The sequence below is a fragment of the Osmerus eperlanus genome, chromosome 4, assembly GCF_963692335.1.
Source record: "Osmerus eperlanus chromosome 4, fOsmEpe2.1, whole genome shotgun sequence".
Taxonomy (NCBI): domain Eukaryota; kingdom Metazoa; phylum Chordata; class Actinopteri; order Osmeriformes; family Osmeridae; genus Osmerus; species Osmerus eperlanus.
The window spans coordinates 14,412,332-14,425,182 of NC_085021.1; the positions used below are offsets into that span (position 1 = coordinate 14,412,332).

General features: G+C 39.1%; 2 protein-coding genes across 5 annotated transcripts; both read left to right on the top strand.

Moving 5' to 3' along the window:
* Nucleotides 1–43: 43 nt before the first annotated feature.
* On the top strand, nt 44–4,724 carry LOC134018967 (NEDD8-activating enzyme E1 catalytic subunit-like). 3 transcript variants are annotated; one of them, XM_062459379.1, is made up of 18 exons: nt 44–182; nt 281–319; nt 803–914; nt 1,048–1,128; nt 1,252–1,334; nt 1,542–1,622; nt 1,753–1,796; nt 1,915–1,979; nt 2,374–2,529; nt 2,608–2,710; nt 2,864–2,977; nt 3,069–3,122; nt 3,228–3,264; nt 3,368–3,449; nt 3,570–3,670; nt 3,769–3,832; nt 3,915–3,969; nt 4,276–4,724. In XM_062459379.1, the coding sequence occupies exons 1-18, from the start codon at nt 163–165 to the stop codon at nt 4,362–4,364; spliced, it is 1,380 nt and encodes a 459-aa protein (XP_062315363.1). In that variant the 5' UTR covers nt 44–162; the 3' UTR covers nt 4,365–4,724. The 3 variants fall into 3 exon arrangements, with proteins under 3 accessions (XP_062315363.1, XP_062315364.1, XP_062315365.1); XM_062459380.1 differs by having other exon boundaries at nt 61–186; XM_062459381.1 differs by lacking the exon at nt 44–182 and having other exon boundaries at nt 281–372.
* A 1,531-nt stretch (nt 4,725–6,255) lies between these two features.
* On the top strand, nt 6,256–10,002 carry LOC134018268 (chemokine-like protein TAFA-2). 2 transcript variants are annotated; one of them, XM_062458151.1, is made up of 4 exons: nt 6,256–6,392; nt 7,328–7,483; nt 7,717–7,841; nt 8,713–10,002. In XM_062458151.1, exons 1-4 carry the CDS (start codon nt 6,275–6,277, stop codon nt 8,722–8,724), a joined length of 411 nt encoding a protein of 136 aa, XP_062314135.1. In that variant the 5' UTR covers nt 6,256–6,274; the 3' UTR covers nt 8,725–10,002. The 2 variants fall into 2 exon arrangements, with proteins under 2 accessions (XP_062314135.1, XP_062314134.1); XM_062458150.1 differs by lacking the exon at nt 8,713–10,002 and having other exon boundaries at nt 7,717–7,889.
* The last annotated feature ends 2,849 nt before the right edge of the window (nt 10,003–12,851 follow it).

The window sequence follows — 12,851 nt, forward strand, 5'->3', positions numbered from 1 at the left end:
CTTGGCTTGCGTGTGACTGACAGCTAGGGAATGAAGTGGATCAAAGCTGCGTCATATTTTCCTGAAATGGTTTCACATTTTGGCAAAGATCGAAATTTACTTACGACGCAATTTTGACACACCTGAATCAAATATTCGTCAAGGAAATGGAACCGTGAAAGTATGGCGGATGCTGAGGAGCCGTAAGTAAGAAATTATTAAAAGCAAGTGTAGTGCCGAATTTATCATCCTCTGCTAAAAACCCATCCTACGTGAACCTTCTTTTATTCTCTCCTTTTAGGGAGAAGAAAAGAAGGAGAATAGAGGACCTCACTGAAAAGTTAGTGACGAAAGCCATGTAAAAGGCTCTAAACTGCCTGGCACTGGCTGCAGGTTTGCCTAAATCCAGCTGCAAACGCAGCGCCAGTGTGAAAACGATGTGAAAAATCATTTTCTACATACACGTATTGATTTATTGGCCATTGAAACCTTAACTGAGAACACTTCTGAAGTGGGAATACAATCACTCGCATAGAAAATGTTACATTTTGAGCAGACTTGGCAGTACAATAAAGTTTGACTGCATTGGTTAAAGGACAGTTAGTCTTATATTCTTATTAAAATACATTTTGTAAATCCAGTGTAAAACGTTTTAGTGACACACACACACACACATACTTCACCCAAATAACTGCCATTTGGGTATCTAGGAATAATGCATCGATATTTTCAGGATTATCCCTCATGGTATTTCTAAGAAATATTTGTGATTGATGTGCAGCAGAGCATCTGTGTGTGTTGACCTTTGTCTGTGTGTGTGCAGAATGGCTGTGGATGTCAGTGCTGGTGACTGGGATGGGCGGTGGAACCATGTAAAGAAGTTCCTAGAGAGATCTGGCCCATTTACTCATCCAGACTTTGAACCAAGCACTGAGGTTAGAACTGCAAAGCCAGTTATAACCTACCTTGTAGTTACAATTATCACCATATAATTTTAACTAGCATGCAGCAATACGTGTTCTTAATAAGAACTAATCATAAAGATGACCCAGGTAATGTTTCTTTCAGTCCCTCCAATTTTTGTTGGATACATGCAAGATATTGGTAATTGGAGCCGGTGGACTCGGCTGTGAACTGCTCAAAAATCTAGTATGTGAGATTATATTGTATACATTTAAAAATAGTATCATTTATTTGACAAATAAAACATGCATACTCTGTTCACACGTTCACATTCACTAGTTTTAATATGTGGCTTTGCCTTTGGTCAAGGCCCTGTCTGGATTTCGGCACATTCATGTGGTTGATATGGACACCATTGATATCTCCAACCTTAATAGGCAGTTCCTTTTCAGGTTTGGGTCATATGCATTGAGTGTTTTGTATATTTTTATTTGGCGAAACTTCCCCAATACAAGTAGTTTCTCCAGCACCTGTGATAGGTTTGCTGTATTATAATATATTTAGATATTACGTACTGTTCATTAAGTAAATCACTAACTACCTTTATTTTTTCTGCTTTTTTACTTTGGTTTGGTTCTATTTTACACCCTCTCATAAAGACCCAAAGATGTGGGACGGCCAAAGGCAGAGGTTGCTGCTGATTTTGTTAACAATCGAATCCCTGGATGTAAAGTTGTCCCGTATCCTTTGCTGCTGAAGAAGCCTATGTGAATATGTTATACTCTTATGAGGGATAACATACATCATTTAAACCCTTCTGCACAGTCCTGAACAGCCTAATATTGTGTTTATGCTTATCAAATCTCTCAGATATTTCAAAAAGATTCAAGATTTTGATGAGTCTTTCTACAGACGTGAGTACAAGCATTGTAATTTAATCTATGTCATAGAAATGTTTGCTGGAAACAGCTGAAAAAATAATTGTTTTGTAAATAATCTATTTGTAATCATCTTTTTAATTATCCTCTTTAGAATTTCACATCATAGTTTGTGGTCTAGACTCCATCATTTCCAGGCGATGGATGAATGGAATGCTGGTAAGTATTTTTTATAACAAATATCTGTGCTTTGTTTTGAGCATATTGACTATTCCAATACAAATAACACATGAATGAATACCTTTATTGCACCGAGGGGGATTTGTTCTGCACCAAGATCTTAAAAACAGAGATACATTCTACACTGCAGACAGGACAGTACAGTGGACATAACACAATTATTAAAAAGCACAGCGAGACAATAAATGCAAGAAAAAAATAATAAAAAAATACAATTGAAGGCATCGCAGGAATAACTTAAGAATGTCAGCAGGTCCAGTACAATGTAAAGTGCAGAGTGCCAGAAAGGATAAAAACATGATCTGATTTGATTGAGCAGCTGAATACTTCTTGGGCACATAGCTAGACTGCTAATAGAAATATGTGTTGTCAGCTGTCGCTTCTGAGCTATGAAGATGGAGTGCTGGACACCAGCTCCATCATACCACTCATAGACGGAGGGACAGAGGGCTTCAAAGGCAATGCCCGAGTCATTCTGCCAGGCATTAGTGCATGCATTGACTGCACGCTGGAATTCTATCCACCACAGGTACCTATCATCTAAAACCATGTGTCAATATTTTATCTGAATCTGTTTTTAGTTCATGCTGTATTTGTTTGGCTGTAGATTAACTTCCCCATGTGCACCATTGCGTCCATGCCTCGGTTACCAGAGCATTGTGTTGAGTATGCTAGAATGCTGCAATGGCCCAAAGATAAGCCTTTTGGAGGTATGTTCATAAAATCACACTACTCATTTCCTACACCTACAGGACAAAAATGGCACTGTAGTTCTCCATTGCACGTTTATTGTCTCAGTGCTTGCATAACACTGTTAAATACAATTGTTTTGAGAGGCCGGCTGCTCCTACTCTGTCTCCTAGATGGTGTGGCCTTGGATGGGGACAACCCAGAGCACATCCAGTGGGTGTTCCAGAGAGCGGAAGAGAGAGCTGCAGAGTTTAACATCACTGGAGTCACATACAGACTCACACAAGGTCAACCTTTTTTCATACAACATCAGTTACCGAAAAACTACACAGTTCAAATCAGAGTATGGATAAATTACATTAAAGGTTTGTGTTACAGGGGTTGTGAAGAGGATTATTCCTGCGGTGGCTTCCACAAATGCTGTAATTGCTGGTACATAAGGCCAATTATTTACATCTGCATTGGATTATTTTTTTATATATATAAAAAGTTTCAAAATTTGATTAAAAAAAAAAATAATGTTTCTAATTTTCTCAGGTTCCTGTGCCACTGAAGTTTTCAAAATAGCTTCAAGGTAAGTAATTACATCCATTCCCTCATTAGGCCTTTTCATCTTTTCTAGTGTTCTCGTGAGAGTGAGTACTTCTGGTAGAATTATTTTCTTGTGTTCTGTTTAGTGCATACATTCCTCTGAATAACTATCTGGTGTTCAATGATGTGGATGGATTGTACACCTACACATTTGAAGCTGAGCGAAAGGTGAGTTCTACCTCTACCATACATAGAAGATTTGAAAGAGTGGAGTATTTATTATATAAGTATCACTGTCAGTTAGTGTTCAGTTGAGGCGGTACACTCAAGCATGCTCTTGTATGACAGGAGAACTGCTCGGCTTGTAGCCAGGTGCCCCAGGATCTCCAGTTCCCTCCCTCAGCCAAACTACAAGATGTTCTGGAGTACCTGACTGAGAATGCCTCCCTGTGAGTACTGTGTATTTATGTATCACCTTTTTAATGTGAGTTCAGTGAGTGTATGGCAAATGAAAACACATGTCCTCAGTGACTCTTGTTTTCTTTAGACAAATGAAATCCCCAGCAATCACTACAACGTTGGAGGGCAAGAATAAGACACTATATTTACAGGTAAGGTAACTACCCAATATTTAAAAATTTAATATATTACAATATATGAGGCTATAACAATTCAATTCAAACTGTTTTACAGACAGTAGCATCCATTGAACAAAGAACCAGGCCCAACCTTTGCAAAACCTTGAAAGGTAAGTATATTTAGGTATATTTAGAGTATATAATGTATCTCAGTGTGGGTGCTACTGTCAAAGGTGTCATTGTTTTGCTGACCTAAGCAAATCTTGGATCCTCTGCATACTGCCCCAAAATGAAGACCTCTCATGAACACTGCTTTAACTACTTTCTTCATTGCAAAGTTTGATATTCAATAGCACAGGTGGGCAATATTTATACTTAGGCATGAGTTCAATCAGTTGTGTTCGGTTACTCTGCCTTAACAGACCAATCCATGAAAATCCATTCCCCCAATTTAAAATGACTTCCTGTTATTGCAGAGCTGGGATTGGCTGATGGACAGGAACTGGCTGTGGCAGATGTCACCACACCACAGACAGTTCTCTTTAAGCTGAATTTCACCACATAAGGCACCCACAAACATACAATAATGAAATGTACTTGGTCTGCAACAACCTTTGTCAAACATTGTGGCAGAGGGGAAAATGTTGCAGTGATATTACATTAATTTATTTGAGACTAATAATGTAAATATGATCAACCATATTTGTCTCTTTATCATTAAAACATACATTTATCCAGAATCTTTAAACAGTGAACAGTTTAGAATCAAAGTTGTGAACACCTTTTATCAGTGATGTTGCTCTACTATCTGCTATCAGGAGCTGTTGTTTCTCCCTCTTTATGATTATACTTGCTGTAGTTTCACTGTATGTGCATTAAAATGTATATGTACTGTGCTCCAATAAAGTATTTCCATTGTTGGTAATCAGTCATGTCTTTTTACTTTTTATAACTTGGTTCATTCCTCTCCAGAGGACTTTCAGTGAACTGTTGTTGTTAGTATAGGTTAGAGTACTGGTGACACTATTCATCTTCATAGATTAAGATCACTCTGATGCAGAAAATGTGGTTTTATTTGTTAGACAGATTTTTTAAATAATTGGTAATCCTATTAATTTCCAAGGTTAATTTCTGACACTAATTATAAAGTAAGCGATTTGTCAACTTCACTAAGATTTTAGACAACTTTATCAGTTCTTAGAAAAGTGAGAATGAATTAAACCGGTCTGCATTGGTCTCCTAGGTGCTGTCCATGGTGATAACCCTGGGTCCTCTCGTGATTCAGCATGGGTGGGGGTTGGGGAGAGTACCCAGCTCTATTTAATCTTCTTAAGCATATTATAATGAAAGGGGTTTATTGCACTCGGAAACAGATGGTTTCTTGATTACGTTCTTGTTTTTTATGATGGGAAAGCCGCCTGGCGTGTTAATTCACTAGTCACTAGAGTTTTCTACATGCGTAGACAGTTGGACATGTGAGGAAAGAACTGCTTCACGATATTCATGAATCCCTACACACCCTTGACATGGATACCGACAACACTGACACCTGTAGCATCGGATGAAAAAGAACTAGAAAGCATGAAGGCCTAATTAAAATTGCAGTACGTATGGCGTACGTATTCGTGTCTGGAGTACAGCCCACTGTATGTGTTGATTGGACGTCTCTTGGATTGAGTTGTATTTTAAGAAGTGAGATAAATTATGTCACGCTTTGGAGTGAAATGGAAGTATGCTGAAACCAAAAATGATCTGGCGCGAAATAAACCGTTATGAATACATTGCCCCTGGCATCCACACCAGATGTCAATCTAAAGTTTTAATACAAAAATAGTTTGAAGATGCTGCCTTCTCACGCGGGATATATTTAATTGAACAAAGGTAGGTAATCTATCATTTAATTGTAGTTTACGTCTCATAGACAACAGTGCATTAAATGTATTAGTGGAGACTTTGCATTTAGTTTGTTTAAGAAAACCCTGGAAGGATTATTGATATAGGCTTGTCCAGGATAAATAATTAAAGATAAGAAAATAAATCCAATTCTCATATCACAAATGTATTGATTTAAGCGAATCTATAGACGCATATTCGTTTTGAATAGTAGCCTAACATACCTTCTCATTGGTGGCTGAGCTTTTACAGGAAATGATAGATCACCAAATCAATGAATCAAGTTTAAGATCTTGTTCAGTCCATTAACCTGATGCTAGACAACAGTGACAACGCAATTATACCGGTCATTATATCAGGGGTTCAAAATGTAGCACAAATTATCATCTTACTTTATCTGACCTGCCATGAAGACTTTTTCTGAAATCGGAATACCTTGTAACCTGTTGTCTTGTATAAATCTCAATGTACAAGAGACAAATATACTGTAGCTGTTCAGTATGCCTTAATTTAATCCTCAACAATATGATCATCCAATATTTGATCCATGTGTCATCAGTCTATGCTTGCAAGGCAGGCAGGATGATGGTGAGCTGTGTGTTGGCATGGCGGCTGCACTGGGGTCTCCTGCTGCTTGGCACAGTCCTACTGTACAGCCACCCAGTGTCCACTGGCAACCAAAGCTCTGGGGCCCTGACAGGTAGGTGTCAGATCAGTCAGATCCAGTCTCCCCATTGCCCTCCCTCCCTGTGGACTCATTATGAAACCTGGCCACCAATATGGACTGGTCTCCAAGGAATTCACAATGGCCAGATTCAACAACATCAAAACAGGTGCTTGTGGTCTGCCTGGAGAAGATATACAATATTACAGCACCACCATTTCACTTCATAGGTCGTAGATGTATGTATGGATATCATTTTGACCACTGTGAAAAATGTCAGTTATGAATGATGTTGTCTGTTTACCTTCAACTCTGCTCGTGGGTTAAGGTCATGGGGATGATGCATGCATCCACATGGTGGTGCTGGTGCTCCAGAAACAGACTGCTGGCATGACTAGCTCGGTACAACTTACTTAGCTTCACCGAGCTTTGAAACCAAGAGATTTACCTTAAACTAACCTCTGTCACAAAGCATCTATTACACTACTGGTGCTATGCACATCTAATAGTATGTACTGTGTATAAGTATTTTACTGTGTGGGGTCAGATGGTTGAGCGGTTAGGGAATCCAGATATTAACCAGAAGGTTGCCGGTTTGATTCCTCGCAGTGAAAAATAACGTTGTGTCCTTGGGCAAGGCACTTCACCCTATACTGCCTCGGGGAGAATGTACCAGTACTTACTGTAAGTCACTCTGGATAAGAGTGTCTGCTAAATGACTAAGTGTAAATGTAATACAACGAAGAAAGTCAACAGTTTAGTTATGTTTACATGTCACACTCACTGTAATGGTGTCTGGGGGCAGACAATAGTGTGTTATTTTATTTCTCTTTTTTTCTTTCTTTAAATTTTTTATGCATTCTAGACTTCTGAGGATTTCTGCGGACTAAACAGAGCATAGTCGATTGATCTTACATACAGCATCCCGTCTCACCTCAAACTGACACTCTTCCATCTGACAACCTCCTCAGGTTCAGCCCAGGAGAGAACTGGCACCTGTGAGGTGGTGGCTGCCCATCGCTGCTGCAACAGGAACAAGATTGAGGAGCGTTCTCAGACAGTCAAATGTTCCTGCTTCCCTGGCCAGGTTGCTGGTACAACCAGGGCTCAGCCCTCCTGTGTGGAAGGTAGGAATGACTAAAGAATCCTGGAGTTGTTCAGTTGATATTGTGGAACCTTCACTAAAACTTTTGACTGATTTAAATTGTTTTTTCCCCACTCCTGTCTATGATGCTAAATTTAGCCTGGTTTTGAGTGAGAGATGCCAAAAAAACACCTTAGTTTCCTGAAAAATAATAGACACTCTTCAGGTTAGACATGATTTAAGCAGAGGTGCTGTGTGTGATGTGTGCTTCTCCAGCATCCATAGTGCATCAGAAGTGGTGGTGTAGGATGGAGCCGTGTTTGGAAGAAGAAGAGTGCAGGGTTCTTCCTGATCTCACTGGTTGGTCCTGCATCTCTGGGAACAAAGTCAAGACCACCAAGGTGAGGTCAAGGTCAGCTCAGATAGAGAGACAACAGACATGAAGCAATCTCATTGTCTTCAAAACACAGTTACCCTACTGAGGCAGTTAAAGCAACCACATTTATATTCACAGCGATGCAAGATTGCTGTGGATAATTTGCATTGCCCACGATATAGGAAGCAATGTATATTAGCAGTTGTCGTAGTGAAAACAAATATAAACAGAGTTGACAATCTTCTTGTCCGTCCTCCCTCTCACCCCTTTCTTTTCTGATCTCATTCTATTATGTTCACTCATCTAATGCAAAGAGGGAATGACAGAATTTGTGTGTGCTCATCCCATGTTTGTACAGTGTTTGCTGTAAGCCCAGCTTTGATGATCAAAGGTCCCACAATCACGCATAATCACAACTCCCAAAGGCACCATCAACATTACTGCTCTCCACTAGGCACAGGGAGCTAAGCTAGTTTAATTCTGTAATCTTGTGAACGATGGGGCCAAAAGGACAAACATGAAATTAGACTTTTTAAATAAATGTAAACCATCTAATGCATGTAACCTTGAAGTGATTGAATTACATCTAGACAGCCTTACTTGTAAAGGGACAAAAAGCTGTATTTAGAAAATGTTTAATTGTGGGGTTTTATACTTTTCTTTTGTAGTCTCAAATTGAACAGATTTTTGTATAGATATCTTGGTGTAGTCAATATTGTTCAGAAAACAGCTGGCTTGTGTGCAGCTTTTAAACATAAGTCAGCTATTTTCAATCCAGCTGCTTTTTGAATCACATAAAAATGTCCATTAACAAAACACAGTAAATGACCTTTTTTTATCTACCTAAAGAAAGTATAATTCTGAAATCTTATGGGTCGATATACTGTGCTTTTCAGGTTGCACGATAGCAATAGTCCATCTCAGCCTTCAGTCTGCTGTCCTCCCCTGACCCACAGCTGTCTTTGTCTTCCCTGAAGAGAACTGTCATCCCAGTGCTCATGGAAAACATAAGAACCTGGAGAAGCTTCGTCTGGTGACAGAAACAACTGAAGGGCAGGATTCACTAAAGGAATTAGTTCTTATTTCACACACACCACTGTGAATGGGATTTAGCTTTGCAGATATTTGTAATATTACGAAGTACTGTTTAAGATGTAGTTCATCTGAGTCATCTGAATGAAATAACGGACTGCCTATGAAAATCTTCCTACAAAAGACATGTCTTCGATGGAATGCAGGAAGTGTAGAAAGGACACGTGCACCGGGACAGAACAATACTTTTGGAAGAAACCAGATATACATGTATTACCCTAAAACACAAACAAACACACACACACACACAGCTTTCATCTCTACCGGTTAGACAAGCCACCACCTGCAAGGCTGCGATGGCATGCAAATAAACATGGAACTCAGATGCAAAACAAGGGCTGTTTGAAATGCTAATCACGAGATGAGGAGAAGAGGAGCCCCTTCACTGCTGAGAGTATTTATATTACGCTTTTGTTTGTCTTTCTAAACTGAAGTCTCCTGTGGAGAGGACCTCAGTAATAGTAATGATGGGAAATGGTGCAGAATTGTCTGTGCCTAGAAGCAAATTGTAGCTACAAGCAAAATGACAAACTGTATTGTCATTCTTCCTCCTTTATTCCAATGACCACTTTGTGTGCAACCACAATATTTGTCACTCTTAGACTTGGCCTATAAATGTTGGCAGATTTAGTTTGTGACTTTATGATTGGATAGCTGAAATGTGTCAATGATAAAAGCACAAATACTGATGAAAGCCAATCACTGCCCATATCAGAAGGAACTTTAACATAACACATTGGCAACCACATTATAACAGTTGGTGGAAGCTGACTGAAAACCATTCTTGCTTACCATTGGCAATTATAATAGATTTTTAAGAACAGTACAGTGTTAATAAAGAGAGAAACAAACTCATGGATTTCAACTTTGATACTGAGTGATTTTCAGAATCATACTGCATCTTTACGTTAAAGATATTACCATACGTATGTATGCATGTCAAATACAAAGTGTATTTGTTCCTGTTGTCATGTTTCTATGTGTATATAAGGGAATTAAGAAAATAATATTTTATATTGCAGTCAGCTACTGCTGTAATAGGCTGAATGCAATTTGGTCATGGCTCAAAGGTTTGCTCAATTTGTTCCATTTGTTTTTGTCATTATGCATGATGTCTAGAATAGAAATTACATTTAACATGATTAAAAGCAGACTGAACAATTACTTTTTAATGAATAAACATTAATTGGACAAGAATGGATGTTATCTGCTGTGTATAGTGTATTTGTAAATCATATCGATCATACAGTAGCTGTAGTCACAGGCAGAATGACTAGCTTATACAACTGAGTAAAAGCCAGGCAAATCATTGCCATCCCTACAGATGGACATAACACCCTATGACTGTAGGGCATCAGTGGGGAAAGATCTAAGGGGCATGGTAACTTCACATACATTGAGTGAATTAAATAATTTCACTTTCCACTGTATTTGACTGAGACACTTCCAACGTCTGAAATAACAAAAATGATTTAGCATCTTAAATTGGAACTGAGAATTGATACATTGTCATTTGAAGCACATAAAAATACTTACAAAACAGTACGGCTGGGTCCATAGACTGTGGAAACTTCCTATCAGGACGGCCTGATTTCTCTAACTATGTTCAAAGAGTGCATATGGGTAATTGAGATTTACTGTCACTCTCCATTAAAGTCAAGCTTGGTGAGTTAGGCTGCAGTGTTCTGAAGAGAATATAACCCACAGCAAGACTCCACAGCTGGTGAGATCTGAGGACTGTTTGAGCAGACCAAGACACTGCTCACTTCATGTCACTCAACACAAGGACTGGTAGTAGCATACATGGTTAATAGGATGTATTACTGTGTTTCCTATGAGTTTCACAATTAATTTAGGTAAGTATGTAATGGTCACTAAGTTTGGCCCAAAGATATTGTAATGTTTCATAGACAGGATTACAGTCTTCTTAAAGTGCTCGATGTACATTCTTTAAAAAAGAGTGTCTTTCGAGTCATGCATTGTTTATTTTCACTTGCTTTATTCTTTTTGACTGATATTGTTGCTGTACACCATACAAGGTCAGAAAGACAAGGGTAGCACACACTTGTCACTATTAGTTTGAAATAATCATGCCTGGTTCACAGCAGGTAAGAAGTGAATTGTTTAGGACACCTGTGGATTACCTGTTAAAGTCTTTATTCGTTCATAGACTTCAAAATATAGGTGTCCTATGTGTATCCAGAGGAAATACATTTTTATGAACTCCACTATCAAGCTCATGACCATGTGTCTTCGTTTTAGAAATATGTTGAGACATTAACCTTCTATTACTGATTAATGGAATGGAATACAGCTGCAATTATTACACACATTCTATAATGATGTGTTTATTAAATTATGTTCTTTGTCAACATGTCTCAGCAAAGTCTAATTAATTTGTACATCAATGTAGTTAATTATTTGTCATTGTAATCCAGTGATTACGAAGCCATTAAAGTTAAGGGGTGTCAGTATTGTATTTGCTGTGTGATCAACCTATTAATCCTTCATAATGTCCAAATGGTGTGGTTGTTCCTGGTGTTCCCAGCTTGAATCATTCAGATGAAAGGTGGAGGAACGCCATGAGAAGAGATGCACCTGATGTCAGGTTTAATTAGAATCCAGTTTGGGCCGTGTTACCTTGACTTTGAAATCCCGACAGCCCACAGGGGGAGTGGAGACAGGGCTGGGCTGGAGAATGTGATTAGACTTGGTAATCACGCTGCCTGCTTGTTGTACAGGAAGAGAATGGCAAACATACCAATTCTCAAACATGAAACATCTTACTAGCTACAGTATATAAAGGAGTAACTTAAACCACGCCGTTTGTGTACAACTTTCTCAGAGTACTGTTCTCATGTACGGTACATTGTAGTCAGTGTATACATGTGAATATATAATGTATATAATGTGTATATTATGTATACATACATGTATGTCTGTAGGGGTTTTGGTTTATTTCAGGGATGTTTTTGGGGGGGGGGATGTGTCACTTGCTGATGGTATGTGAGAGCTGGAGCATGATGAACTGTGTCTGACATCTCCATTTACAGCTAAAACAGAGACATGTAGGGATGTGGTCCCGATCTAATCATGGTCTTCACACCTGATGTTCTCCTAAAGCAATCCTGAGTAGCTCCTGTAAAGTGACATTTGTGGAGAGATGTTGTCTTGCGCAAGTGTATTTTACATGGAACAGGAGTAGACAGTCAGACAGTTTGAGTGAGTTTATAAATATGACATGTGCCACTGAAATGGACCATGGGGAACGTCACAGTTCCCATGACACCTCACACACGTCACAAAAGAAGTCAGGACGGATCAGCATCAGAGGTGTCATGGTTGTCATGGTTCTGCACCCCAATGTGAGGCAGCAGACCTTGAGGAAGAGCCCCAGGGACTGACAGAAGACTGGCTTAATAGAGGCTTGACCACAGAAGACAAACTAAAATGTTGCAAATGTATTTAGAAAAGGTAAATGATTTCTTTTGGGTTGAATTTTGGGCTTCTTTCTGCATCATTTGTCGGGTGTCTGGTACCATCAGACTTGAGGAGGATGGTCAACATAGAAAGAACTGAGGTGTATTTTTATCCAGATAGTAACTCGCCTGTCTTTGTTTCTCTGTGTGCCTCAGGGGTACAATGTCCACCATGGTTTCACCTTCAACCACACACCTCTGTCCATCCCACATCCTCCCAGGAGTCAGGACTGACCAGCTGGCATCCTCTGTGAATAGAATTGTTTCATTCGTAATTTAACTGTCAAGGGAGCGTTTGAAGGAAGCACTGCTTTGGTATCTTATGTTAAATCTAGACTGTAGGCCTTTGCGGCACAGGCACAACACTGTCGGCAGTGTTGCTGTTCTGATTTCAATAGCCTTGGAACAGACAAATAATCTTTGCATGTTTGTATATAAAAACAAGCATGTGATTTAGAGGCATG